At 43.6% G+C, this 14,791-nt stretch overlaps 1 protein-coding gene across 4 annotated transcripts in view; it reads right to left on the minus strand.

Annotated features, from left to right (window-relative positions):
- The window catches only part of pask (PAS domain containing serine/threonine kinase), a 47,515-nt gene that overhangs the window by 3,571 nt on the left and 29,153 nt on the right, over positions 1-14,791 (minus strand). For all 4 annotated transcript variants that reach the window (XM_033031606.1, XM_033031604.1, XM_033031605.1 and 1 more), the window contains 4 exons: positions 13,202-13,327; positions 12,543-12,677; positions 10,010-10,209; positions 6,427-6,560 (listed from right to left, as the gene is read on the minus strand). In XM_033031606.1, the coding sequence (XP_032887497.1) occupies positions 6,427-6,560; positions 10,010-10,209; positions 12,543-12,677; positions 13,202-13,327 (595 nt within the window). The remainder of the gene's footprint in view (positions 1-6,426; positions 6,561-10,009; positions 10,210-12,542; positions 12,678-13,201; positions 13,328-14,791) is intronic.

Below are 14,791 nucleotides of genomic sequence, written 5' to 3' on the forward strand. Positions count from 1 at the left end.
ATGATGAATAATAATTAGGATTCATCAACCAAGTATGACAAGCAGCAGAATTGTCATTCTCAAGGGTTCATTATCACATAAAATAATCAAGTGAAGCTGCATGGTAAGTAATCCCGGATTGTGGAATGTATGCGGGATAGTCCCGGATTCTTGGAATGTATGCGGGATAGTTTTCTAAACCAACATGTAGAGGAACCAACGAGAGAGCAGGCTATTCTAGACTGGGTATTGAGTAATGAGGAAGGGTTAGTTAGCAGTCTTGTTGTGCGTGGCCCCTTGGGCAAGAGTGACCATAATATGGTTGAGTTCTTCATTAGGATGGAGAGTGACATCGTTAATTCAGAAACAAGGGTCCTGAACTTAAAGAAAGGTAACTTTGAGGGTATGAGACGTGAATTGGCCAAGATAGACTGGCGATTGATTCTTAATGGGTTGACAGTGGATATGCAATGGAAGGCATTTAAAGACTGCATGGATGAACTACAACAATTGTTCATCCCAGTTTGGCAAAAAAATAAATCAGGGAAGGTAGTGCATCCGTGGATAACAAGGGAAATCAGGGATAGTATCAAAACAAAAGATGAAGCATACAAATTAGCCAGAAAAAGCAGCCTACCAGAGGACTGGGAGAAATTCAGAGACCAGCAGAGGAGGACAAAGGGCTTAATTAGGAAAGGGAAAATAGATTATGAAAGAAAACTGGCAGGGAACATAAAAACTGACTGCAAAAGCTTTTATAGATATGTGAAGAGAAAAAGATTAGTTAAAACAAATGTAGGTCCCTTGCAGTCAGAAACGGGTGAATTGATCATGGGGAACAAGGACATGGCAGACCAATTGAATAACTACTTTGGTTCTGTCTTCACTAAGGAAGACATAAAAAATCTGCCGGAAATAGCAGGTGACCCGGGGGTCAAATGAGATGGAAGAACTGAGTGAAATCCAGGTTAGCCGGGAAGTGGTGTTAGGTAAATTGAATGGATTAAAGGCCGATAAATCCCCAGGGCCAGATAGGCTGCATCCCAGAGTACTTAAGGAAGTAGCCCCAGAAATAGTGGATGCATTAGTGATAATTTTTCAAAACTCTTTAGATTCTGGAGTAGTTCCTGAGGATTGGAGGGTAGCTAATGTAACACCACTTTTTAAAAAGGGAGGGAGAGAGAAAACGGGGAATTACAGACCAGTTAGTCTAACGTCGGTAGTGGGGAAACTGCTAGAATCAGTTATTAAAGATGGGATAGCAGCACATTTGGAAAGTGGTGAAATCATTGGACAAAGTCAGCATGGATTTATGAAGGGTAAATCATGTCTGACGAATCTTATAGAATTTTTCGAGGATGTAACTAGTAGAGTGGATAAAGGAGAACCATTGGATGTGTTATATCTAGACTTTCAGAAGGCTTTCGACAAGGTCCCACATAAGAGATTAGTATACAAACTTAAAGCACACGGTATTGGGGGTTCAGTATTGATGTGGATAGAGAACTGGTCGGCAGACAGGAAGCAAAGAGTAGGAGTAAACGGGTCCTTTTCACAATGGCAGGCAGTGACTAGTGAGGTACCGCAAGGCTCAGTTCTGGGACCCCAGCTATTTACGATATATATTAATGATTTGGACGAGGGAATTGAATGCAACATCTCCAAGTTTGCGGATGACACGAAGCTGGGGGGCAGTGTTAGCTGTGAGGAGGATGCTAGGAGGCTGCAAGGTAACTTGGATAGGCTGGGTGAGTGGGCAATGCATGGCAGATGCAGTATAATGTGGATAAATGTGAGGTTATCCACTTTGGTGGCAAAAACAGGAAAGTAGATTATTATCTGAATGGTGGCCGATTAGGAAAGGGGGAGATGCAACGAGACCTGGGTGTCATGGTACACCAGTCATTAAAAGTAGGCATGCAGGTGCAGCAGGCAGTGAAGAAGGCGAATGGTATGTTAGCATTCATAGCAAAAGGATTTGAGTATAGGAGCAGGGAGGTTCTACTGCAGTTGGTGAGACCACACCTGGAGTATTGTGTACAGTTTTGGTCTCCTAATCTGAGGAAAGACATTCTTGCCATAGAGGGAGTACAGAGAAGGTTCACCAGACTGATTCCTGGGATGTCAGGACTTTCATACGAAGAAAGACTGGATAGACTCGGTTTGTACTCGCTAGAATTTAGAAGATTGAGGGGGGATCTTATAGAAACTTACAAAATTCTTAAGGGGTTGGACAGGCTAGATGCAGGAAGATTGTTCCCGAGATTGGGGAAGTCCAGAACAAGGGGTCACAGTTTAAGGATAAGGGGGAAATCTTTTAGGACCGAGATGAGGAAACTTTTTTCACACAGAGTGGTGAATCTCTGGAATTCTCTGCCGCAGAAGGTAGTTGAGGCCAGTTAATTGGCAATATTTAAGAGGGAGTTAGATGTGGCCCTTGTGGCTAAAGGGATCAGGGGGTATGGAGAGAAGGCAGGTACAGGATACTGAGTTGGATGATCAGCCATGATCATATTGAATGGCGGTGCAGGCTCGAAGGGCTGAATGGCCTACTCCTGCACCTATTTTCTATGTTTCCATGTTTCTATGAAACGTTGCCTATTTCCTTCGCTCCATAGATGCTGCTGCACCTGCTGAGTTTCTCCGGCATTTTTGTGTACCTTCGATTTTCCAGCATTTGCAGTTCCTTCTTAAACACAATGAATTAGAATTAGAATTAGATTCCTTTATTGTCATTCAGACCTTTCGGTCTGAACGAAATTATGTTGCCTGCAGTCATACACAGAACCAATAAAAACAAAACATACAATAAACACAAATTAAACATCCACCACAGTGAGTTCACCAAGCACATCCTCACTGTGATGGAGGCAAAGTCTTAGTCTCCGTCTCTTCCCTCCTTGTTCTCCCTCTGCGCTGAGGTGATCGATCCAGGCCGGAGATGCCGCCCTCCAGTCCAGCAGGCCTCCGTGGTGATGTCGTCGCCGCCGAAAGCTGGAACGTCGTCTCCGCTCCGAGACGGCCCGCCCCAGCTCCAGGCCGCCGCACCAGCCCCGGGTCCCGCAGTCTCCGCTCCGGGCCGCTGCCCCAGCTCCCGCAGTCTCAGCTCCAGGCCGCTACCCCAGCTCCGGGCCGCTGCCCCAGCTCCGGGCCGCTGCCCCAGCTCCGGGTCCCGCAGTCTCAGCTCCGAGCCCCACTGCATCAGCTCCAGGCCGCCGCCGAAAGCCAGAACGCCGCACCAGCAAGTCGGGCCACCGCTGCCTCAGCCCCGAAGACGGCCAGCCTCTCGTTGGTGAGTCTTGGCTGGCTCTGCCTCCGGAGCCTCGAGGTCGGTCGCAGGCTGGAGGCCGCCAGCTCCGCCATTAGGCCTCAGCGCAGACGGAGGCAGAGAAGGGGGATACGACACGAAAAAGTCGCATTCCCCCGAAGGAAGAGACAGAGAACATGTTTCACCCCCCCCCCCCTCTAACACAACCCAACAAACTAAACTTAACCAAACCAAGACAAAAAAATAACAGAAAAAAGTAAAAACAGACGGACTGCAGGCGAGCCGCAGCTGTTAACAGCGCCGCCACTTCCGGAAGTAATCCCAACTATTAAGGTGCTAGTCAAGTGAGAAAACTCTTGAGAAAACTAGCAAGAGAGAGACGACTACACACAGAATGTGGATAGTAAAAAATTATAGGGATAGATATCCATTTGCATAGAACTATTTATTGAATGGCACAATTTAATGGGTACATCATGGAGAATTGATTTTATTTACAGGGAAAATAAAAAAAACAATATTTCCAAGCAATAGAAAAACATCCAAAATTAAAGCAAAATGCAATGATACCAGAAATCTGAATAGACAATAGACAATAGGTGCAGGAGTAGGCCATTCGGCCCTTCGAGCCAGCACCGCCATTCAATGTGATCATGGCTGATCATCCCCAATCAGTACCCCGTCCCTGCCTTTTCCCCATATCCCCTGACTCCGCTATCTTTAAGAGCCCTATCCAGCTCTCTCATGAAAGCATCCAGAGAATCTGCCTCCACCGTCCTGAGGCAGAGAATTCCACACAACCCTCTGTGAGAAAAAGTGTTTCCTCGTCTCCGTTCTAAATGGCTTACTCCTTATTCTTAAACCGTGGCCCCTGGTTCTGGACTCCCCCAACATCGGGAACATGTTTCCTGCCTCCAGCGTGTCCAAACCCTTAACAATCTTATATGTTTCAATAAGATACCCGCTCATCCTTCTAAACTCCAGAGTGTACAAGCCCAGCTGCTTCATTCTCTCAGTATATGACAGTCCCGCCATCCTGGGAATTAACCTTGTAAACCTACGCTGCACTCCCTCAATAGCAAGATTGTCCTTCCTCAAATTAGGGGACCAAAACTGCACACAATATTCCAGGTGTGGTCTCACTAGGACTCCGTACAACTGCATAAGGACCTCTTTGCTGCTATACTCGACTCCTCTTGTTATAAAGGCCAACATGCCAATCGCTTTCATCACTGCCTGCTGTACTTGCATGCTTACTTTCATAGACTGATGAACAAGGACCCCCCCAGATCCCGCTGTACTTCCCCTTTTCCAAATTGACGCCATTTGTACTTCCGGTGGCGTGTTGTACTTCCGGTGGCGCTGGTGCCAGCTGCCTCCACCTTCAGCCTTTTAGTTTTTTCGTTTTTTTTGTTATGTTGAAGTGTGTTTTTTATGTTTTTTTAAAATGTTTTAATGTGGGGGAAGAGGGTACGGTAAGGGGGATACCGTCCTTCAGTCACTTCCTGGAGAGGACGCGACTATTATTCGAGTCGCGTCCTCGCCCCCCCCAGCGGCCTACCTACTGGATTGGCGCGGCCTTGCCTGCCTGGACCGACCAGAGCTCCAGCAGCGGCAGGACAGCGCTGATACATCGCGGGGCTGGCGATGCCTTACCGGGGATCGCCGTCTGGAGCCCGGAGTGCTGGGCCTGCGGCACCGACATCCTGGAGCTGTGGTTCGCGGAGCTCCCAACGCGGGCGGCGCTGACAAACATCGTGGGGTCCTGCGACTCTGCCCGGCTCGGGAGCTGCGGACTCCGGTGGGAGGCGGCTGATCGGGAGGTCCGGGCCGCTGAGGAGGATTTTCACCGTCGGGGTTCGGCGTCGGCGTTCCATCAGCCCGGCGAGAGGGCCTGAGCATCGGGCCGCCCGGGGTGGCGACTGCGGGTGCTCGGAAGGCCCCGACCACGGGTGAACATCTGGGAAGATCGGAGGGGAGGCTGGCTGGACTATGGTGCCTTCCTCACCAACTTTCTGTGTTTGTGCTTTTTTTTAAATTCTATTTTATTTTTAATATGTTTTATTATTTATTATTTATTTATTTTTATGATACTGACTGTAAAGGGAAATTCATTTCGTTGTTTCTAATTGAGACAATGACAATAAATTTGAATACAATACATTTAAATAGTAATCTGCCTTCCTGTTTTTGCTACCAAAGTGGATAACCTCACATTTCTCCACATTAAACGTCATCTGCCATGAATCCGCCCACTCCCCCAACCTGTCCAAGTCACCCTGCATTCTCATAGCATCCTCCTCACAGTTCACACTGCCACGCAGCTTTGTGTCATCTGCAAATTTGCTTATGTTACTTTGAATCCCTTCAATCAAATTATTGATGTATATTGTAAATAGCTGCGGTCCCAGCACTGAGCCTTGCAGTACCCCACTAGTCACTGCCTGCCATTCTGAAAGGGACCCGTTAATCCCCACTCTCTGTTTCCTGTCTGCCAACCAATTTTCTATCCATGTCAGCACTCCACCCCCAATACCATGTGTCCTAATTTTGCCCACTAATCTCCTATGTGGGACCTTATCAAATGCTTTCTGAAAGTCCAGGTACACTACATCCACTGGCTCTCCCTTGTCCATTTTCCTAGTTACATCTTCAAAAATTCCAGAAGATTAGTCAAGCATGATTTCCCCATCGTAAATCCATGCTGACTCGGACCGATCCTGCTACTGCTATCCAAATGTTCGGCTATTTCATCTTTTATAATTGACTCCAGCATCTTCCCCACCACCGATGTCAGGCGAACTGGTCTATAATTCTCTGTTTTCTCTCTCCAGCCTTTCTTAAAAAGTGGGATAACATTAGCTACCCTCCAATCCACAGGAACTGATCCCGAGTCTTTAGAACATTGGAAAAGTATCACAAATGCATCCACAATTTCTAGAGCCACTTCCTTAAGTACCCTGGAAACAAATAATAAATAGGTGGAAGTACAGGTTATGAAGCAATAGCCATTCCATTCTCCCACTATAAATACTCCCACTATATTTATTATTCCAACATGTTTACTACCGAGTTTAATCTCAGGAACAACGATCAGAACAATTCACAGCTTCAATTCCTTCTGGATTATAAATGGCTATATCTGTGCTAGTTTATTAGAAATGTAAAAGTTATTTTACCATTGGAGGATTGAAAAGGTGGTTTTAGGACAGCTGCTACTGTCTCTTCTACATCACTGAATGGGTTCTCTGCAAAGACCAGGGTATACAATGTCACTCCCAGGGACCATATCTCCAACTCAGATCCAGAATACCTGAAAACAGATAGAGAAGATAGAACATGAAAATGATTTAACAGCGAGGAAAATGCCACAGCTTCAAATTTAGAAACGTTCCAATACAGAAGAAACTCTTAACTAGCCAATGGATAGCAACATAGTTTTTAGCAAATCCCTCACAACATGAAGGCATGATTTAGAGTATACAATGCACATGAGAGTACCAATCCTGTTCTCTCCTGCACATGCAGATATATGGAATTCTTCAAAATATGCTTTCAATGTACTTGAGAACCTACTGCAATAGGTATCAACTGCATTGTACAAGGATATATATATATGGATTTTACATGGATATTGTCGCAAAGTAAAAGTGCGCCATTCCACTTCACCGTTGAATAAAAATCAGGGCAGTCTCTTAACCCTGCATTACCTTCCTGCATTCATCGCATGTCTTTCATCTTCCAATATCCAAAAAAACATGAACCTTTGCTAGTGATTACTACCCAACGACTCTCTATCCTCTTAATGAAGATTATTTTAAGCATCTCAATCCTTAATGGCCAAACCTGCACTTTGAGACAATGACCTCTGGTTCCAGACACCTCAGAGAGAGTTACAGAGCTGTACATAGAAACATAGAAAAATAGGTGCAAGAATAGGCCATTCAGCCCTTCGAGCCAGCACCACCATTCGATATGATCATGGCTGATCATTAAAATCAGTACCCCGTTCCTGCTTTTCCCCCCATATCCCTTGATCCCTTTAGCCCTAAGAGCTAAATCTAACTCTCTCTTGAAAACATCTAGTGAATTGGCCTCCACTGCCTTCTGTGGCAGAGAGTTCCACGGATTCACAACTCTCTGGATGAAGAGGTTTTTCCTCATCTTAGTCCTAAATGGCCTACCCCTTATTCTTAAACTGTGACCGCTGGTTCTGGACCCCCAACATCGGGATCAATTTTCCTGCATCTAGCTTGTCCAATCCTTTAAGAATTTTATATGTTTCTATAAGATCACCTCTCATCCTTCTAAATCCTTCTAAATTCCAGTGAATACAAGCCCAGTTGACCCATTCTTTCATATGACAGTCCCGCCATCCCGGGAATTAGCCTGGTGAACCTACGCTGCATTCCCTCAATAGCAATAATGTCCTTCCGCAAATTAGGAGACCAAAATTGCACACAATACTCCAGGTGCGGTCTCACCAGGGCCTTGTACAACCTCCTTGTTCCTAAATACAACTGCAATAGGACCTCCTTCCAACGTCATGGAAACAAGCCATTCGGCCTGCCTTGTCCATGATCAAGTTAGTATACTGTTCCATTTGCCTGTATTTGGCCTATAACCCTCTAAACCCTTCCTATCCATATATGTATCTTGAAATTTGTAATTGAATCTGCTTCCGTAGCTAGCTTTTACAGCTCATTCCAGATACAGAGTTCTCTCCAAGTTAAAAGGTTGCCTCCGAGGTCCCTTGTAACGTCCTCCTTTCTCACCTTAAGCCTTTGCCCTCTAGTTTTAGAATCCTCTACCCTGGTAGAGTTTATCCAACCTCTCCCTATACCTTGAGCCAGCTGAATCTCTTACGCACTTTTTCCAACTTAATGTCATCCTTCCTATAGCTGGACAGCTAGAACTATGCATAGTACTCCAAGTGTAATCTCACCTCGCCATGTGAAGATTGTCGCATAACTTGCCAAGTTCTGTACTCAATACCGTTCCCAATGAAGGCTAGCGTGCTGAATGCCTTCTTTACTACATTGTCCAACTGACTTGCCACTTTTTGGTAACACAATGCCCCCAAGATTTCTTGGTTTTGCAACACACTCCAGGGCTCCCTTTCCAACTGATCTAGATTCTGTTGCAGACTTAGATATCCTTCCTCAATGTCTACTATACCGCCTATTTTTAGTGTCAACTGCTAATTTGCCATCAATGTTAACAACATTGTCATATACATTAACTATTTTTTTGACAAACAGAAACAGACCCAGCACAAACCTTCAGCACTCTACTGGTCACACGCCTCTAATCTGATAGACAACCCTGTACAACTATCCTTTGACTCCTTTCCCCAATCCAACTTTGAATCCAATTAGTAAGCTCACCTTGGATACCATGTGATCTAACCTTCCAGAGTAGCTTACTATATGGGACCTTGTCAAAGGCATATTCTCTTTTTAGTTTAGTTTGTCACATGTACTGAAGTACAGTGAAAAGCTTTTTTGTTTCGTGTTACCCAGTCAACAGAAAGGCTATACATGATTACAAACAAGCCGTCTACACTGTACAGATACAGGATAAAGGGAATAATGTTTAGTGTAAAATATAGTCCAGTAAAATCAGATTAAAGATAGTTCGAAGGTTTCCAATCGACCCAAATGTCATCTATTGCTTTTCGCCAGAGATGCTGCCTGACCCGCTGAGCTACTTCAGATTTGTGTGCCTAGGTCAGGCAGCATTTCTGGAGAACATGGATAGGTCACCTTTTAGTTTATTTTTTTGTATCTCTAAACTAAAAGGTGTCATTTCAGGTCGAGACACTTAGAAACATAGAAAATAGGTACAGGAGGAGGCCATTTGGCTCTTCGAGCCTGCACCGCCATTCATAGTGATCATGGCTGAGCATCCACAATCAGTAACCCGTGCCTGCCTTCTCCCCAAATCCCATGATTACGCTAGACCCTGGAGCTCTGTCTAACTCTCTTTTAAAATCATCCAGAGAATTGGCCTCTACTGCCTTCTGTAGCAGAGAATTCCACAAATTCACAGCTTTGGGTAAAAAAGTTTTTTCTCATCTCAGTTTTAAATGGCCTCCCTTTTATTCTTAGACTGTGGTCCCTGGTTCTGGACTCCCCCAACACTGGGAACATTTTTCCTGCATCTAGCTTGTCCAGTCCTTTTATAAGTTTCTATAAGATCTCCTCTCATCCTTCTAAATTCCATTGAATACAAGCCCAGTCTTTCCAATATTTCCTTATATGACAGTCCCGCCATCCCAGGGATTAACTTTGTGAATCTGCGCAGCACTGCCTCAGTAGAAAGGATGTCCTTCCTCAAATTAGGAGACCAAAACTGCACACAATACTCCAGATGTGGTGTATCCGGGGGCCCTGTACAACTGTAGAAGGACCTCTTTACTCCTATACTCAAATCCTCTCGTTATGAAGGCCAACATGCCATTAGTTCTTTTCACTGCTTGCAGTACCTGCATGTTTATTTTCATTTGTTCTGAGTCAATGTGGGGGGGGGGGGGGGCGCAGGAGAAGAAAGCTGGAAAAGAGAAGCAGGTCAAAGCGTAGCAGTTAAAAGGTGGACATAGGCAAGGGGGTTTGAGCCATTGTGAGAGCCATTAATGTCTATACCAAAGGATACCACAAGCCAGATCCTTTCTATAACAAGCACAACCTTGTAGGCAAGAGTAGGAACCATGGATTATACCCCAAAACAGGACATTTAAAAGCTTCATATTTTAATACTTACGGGTTTCCCATCAGTACCTCTGGAGAGCAGTATTCAATTGTTCCATAAAATGTACGGAAAACTTTCCCAGGCTCCAAGTTCACAGCTGAACCAAAGTCAATAAGCTTAACAGTGAAATCCTCGTCAATAATCACGTTCTCGTCCTTGATATCCCGGTGCAGAATGCATTTACTGTGTAGATAATCCACAGCGGCCACAATCTGCAATACAAAGGCCCACACAAATCTCAGTGTATACTTGCTACGTTAAAGGCAAAACCAAGTATTTGATCAAAATATGGGAGAGAACGCACAAGTATCTACTGAGGAACCAAGATTAGCGAGGAAGACATAAATTATATAGAGAACATTTGTAGCGGCGGTTTTTACAACGTTCTCAAAATCCAATTTCGATTGCCAATAATTTGTCGGGTATGATTAGAAAAGTAGTCTCACGCACTCCACCACACATTCGAAACAGCAAAGATGAATCTACCAGAAGTAGTCTCTTGATTAATGAAATAGACAGGTACGTCAGTTCTTTAAATAAGGTAAATTTAAATGGATAGATTTCAACTTCTCCATCACAGAATATCAATGCCAAATGTTTTAATTTCAGTTGAGGCTATTGCTCTCTACTTACAAGGAACACCAACCAATTTCCTCAACAACTCCATAAAGTTCACCAACTGCCCAATGGAAAAAACATGATTTTCATAACTTTGTTCCATCTTCATCAAATTCATCATCAAATTCCCAGGTTCCGGCCTTATACAGATCATGACGCTCAAGCTGTTCTTTGTCACCTTGCCAATGTCCTCCTCTTTATTGTTAAGCCTTTTTCTCCCACAGTAAATTCATTATTGTATCCCCTACCCTTGAAATATCCCCTTTTTATCAACACAGCAACTACCACTCAGTTCTGAGAGTTTCAGGTCTACAGGACTCCTGGAGAACACCCCTCAACCCTAGCCCAGCTTGAAGGGAGAGGTTTTGACAATGGCACTTCAGAGGTGAATTGTGCTCTTGGTGTAATTTGTGCTTGCTTTAGCACTGAGGAGGAAGTATTGATCGTCTTTTATCAACCAGGCCTTACATGCTGAATGGAGGCAAAGATTGCTTCATGACAAAAAATGCCAAATCAAACTGAACGCTGCAATCAACATCCTATAGCCCCACTTCTGATAGCGTCGAAGGTCACGAATGAAGCCAGCTAATTTATAATACTGGTCTGAAGAAGTTTCACAGTAATTTACTGGGATTGAGATGATTAGCATTCAAAGAGCTTTCTTTGGCAAAAGGAGAAACCCTGGGGGGGCAGTCCTTGATTCCACAGTCAGAAATCACTCTTAACCTGGCTCTTGAAATCATAACTTTTATCCATGTTGAAGCCAAAGTTATATTCATCTAGGATAATACATTACATTCAACTGTGGATCATCTCGGCAATATGCACACCTACGTCAGGATGCTATTCATTGACTACAGCTCAGCCTTCAACACCATGATACTGAGTAAACTCATCCCTTAACTCCTGTTTGAACCCAGTTTGAAGAAGGGTCTCGACCTGAAACGTCACTTATTCCTTCACTCCATAGATGCTGCCTCACCGGCTGAGTTTCTCCAGCATTTTTGTCTACCTTAACTTCTGGATCTCGGCTTCGGAGCCTTCATCTGAAACCGACTTCTGATTTCCTGACATAGTCGATTAGAATTGATCATGACATTCCCGAGGTGCTGGCATGGCGGAGGTCTTCCTGTGGCCTGCCCGAAGACTCGTCAGTCGGCGCAACTGGGAACCCACCCAAAGGCTCATCCGACGGCAGGACCCATCCGAAGGCTCATCAGACGGCAGGACCCACCTGAAGGCTCGTTGATCGGCTTAACCGGGAGGGAGCTGGAGACATCGGAAATGAGAAGCAAGGGCCGGTAGGAGGGCGAACCAGGGTAATGCCTCCATCACCTTCAAGGTTGGCTGCAAGAGGTGTCCCTGGGACACAAAGATGGCCGGGTGAGGAGATGGATGTCGGTTTGCGGAAACTGCTCCAATACATCGAGCGCACTGGCCAATCGGACTTTGGACTTGGTGCCAAAACAGGGTGGCACCCGCATGGAGAATATATGCAAAAAGAAATTCACTGTGCAGTTGCATACGTGACAAATAAAGAACCATTGACAACATTTCCTAAAAAACAGATTGTGTCTCTGTTCAAGGACGAACAGAGCTCAAACAGAGACACACATAAACCTAAAATAGGGTGATTCATTGGAATAGTTATATTTGATATTAAGCCCCAAGGGCTATAATATGCACGGACTGATTGGTTTTCTTTGAAACAATACAGGGGGCCAAAGACAGAGAGGTCTGAGTGGGAGAATTAATGTGTGAGAAGCAACTCGTAGCTAAGGGTTGCCTTTGACTTCCAGACTGAATAGACAGCACAATGTCAGAATTGGTGATCATCATTATTGTATATTGTACTAATAGATATTACATAAAACATCAGGAAAATAGTAACACTGGTCATTGATCTAATGTATATTTTTCTTATTACCTGTCTAAATATGAAGCTGGATAAGGGCTCATCCAAGTCTGGCTGCTGGTCAATGAATTCAAAGAGATCCAGACCAGTTCCATGTTTCTCCATTACAAGTTGAAAGAAATCCGGGTTCTCAAACACATCAAGTACCTGTAGAGATTATAACACACTTGAATTTGCAGCTCTCTTTTAATAATTCTGGGAAGAATCAACACAAATAAATGAACTATCAGATCCATGAAGCATAGACTTATGCTTTTTGTTCCAATTATGCCTCAATACAATATTAAGCAACTGATAAAAGGCTAGCCCATCCTCAGTTTAATTAACAAGTTTGCACACTGTGATCAACATCCAAGTAATGCAAGAACACTCAGCTTCCAATAATAAACATTAATATCAGCACTCATTTATAGTAGGGAAAGTAACACAGCTTATGAACATTTGACAATTCCATAAGCAACATGTCACGCAGGAACATAAAGAGATTATCTATTGTCATGAAAGAGATTGTAGGCTATGTGGCAACATGATCAGTGCCCTTCACCAGAAGGAACCCTCTCTAGCCTTATATAGTATTATATTCTGATGCTCACCAGTATAAACCTGGTGCAGATACCCAAGCTAAAACAGTGAAACATAAAAAGGTTGAAACAGGAAAAAACGTGACTGACCTTGATTATGTTGGGATGGTTGAGTCGAGCAAGGATTGCGATCTCCTGACTTACTCTGCCCAGGTCCGCATCATCAACCCAACAGTCTTCAACAATCTTGCCCTTACGAATAAATTTCACCACAACCTGAAGATACAAAACAAGCATACCTGTAACATACAATCGCTAAGATGCCCAAGTATTTTAAAATAAATTAGCAGTCATTGCTGGTTGCTAACTGGGCTGTAAATGTCTTGTTGGCATGTTCTTTGTATCTTGGAGATGCTGTTAGATTTGGAAAGCATAAGAACAGAGGCATATAATATGATTAGTTTCCAAGAAGTTACTCACTTCTGAGTCATCTCTTTGCATTTATTTAGGGCAACATTCGAAAGGCCTTTGGATAGATGCAGGATACTGAACATCTCGAAAGGTGCAAGGAGGGGTGATATTTGACAACAATGGGCAATTAAATGGGTTGTAGCTTTAAGTTTCTAGTGACCATCTGCACAATCAAGCTCGGCCAGATGGAAGATGACAATAGATGATAATAGATGACAACTGAACTTCAAGAGAAGACATCCTGCTCAATTAAGCAACAGGATTGAGGAATGTGGCACATTGGTACAGCTGTTAGAGCTGCTGCCTCACAGTACCAGAGACCTGGGTTCTATCCTGACTTTGGGTGTTGTCTGTGTCAATTTTGCACATTCTACCTGTGACTGCTAGGGTTTCCTCTGCGTGCACCGGTCCCCTCCCACATCACAGAGATGTGCGAGTTTGCAGGTTAATTGGCCACTGTAAAATTACCCACATGCATAGGGAGTGCGTGTGAAAGTGGGATAACATTGAATTAGCGATTGATGATCAGCATGGACTCAATGGGCTGAAGGACCCATTTTCATGCTGTTCTCTAAAGTAAAGCAACCTTTAATATCTATTAAATCAGCAAATACCAGCTCTGGAACCTTTTTGATCTGGAAGGTACTGCTACTACACCATAGCTCCTTTAACAAGTTGATGTATCACAATTTTTGAAGAGAACAAATAATCCATTTGGCCAGATCTATTTCTTAATAAATACCTGTACTATTGTTTAAAAGTTCACAATGGATTAGAACTACATGGTTGCTAAAGTTAACTGGATTCTATGACAAGTTTTCAAATAATCTAATCAAATGTTCATGAAATTAAGAAACAAAGAAGTTGGTTATTCAACCCAACAGGTATTTGAAAGGTAATTAATTTAAATTTCTTCATCACCCGACAAATTATTTGCTTCAAAGCATATATCCATTTTATTTCTGAAACTTACTACTGAATCTATTTTTCCCCACTCATCCAGATTTTAAAATCATACTATGAACTAACCTCTGGATTTTCTGAAAAATAAACTTATATGTGCATATTACATAATTATTTTAAATTATTCAGTAGGATTACTGATTGGCTCAAAGGGTATTTTATTGTCACGTGTACCAATTAAGGTACAGTGATACCTGATTTACCATACAGCCATACTAAAAAAAGCAACAAGACACACAACTACATAAAAGTTAACATAAGCATTCTCCACAGCGGATTCCCCGCATTCCTCACTGTGATGGAAGG

The sequence above is a fragment of the Amblyraja radiata genome, chromosome 13 (genome assembly GCF_010909765.2).
Source record: "Amblyraja radiata isolate CabotCenter1 chromosome 13, sAmbRad1.1.pri, whole genome shotgun sequence".
Lineage (NCBI taxonomy): Eukaryota > Metazoa > Chordata > Chondrichthyes > Rajiformes > Rajidae > Amblyraja > Amblyraja radiata.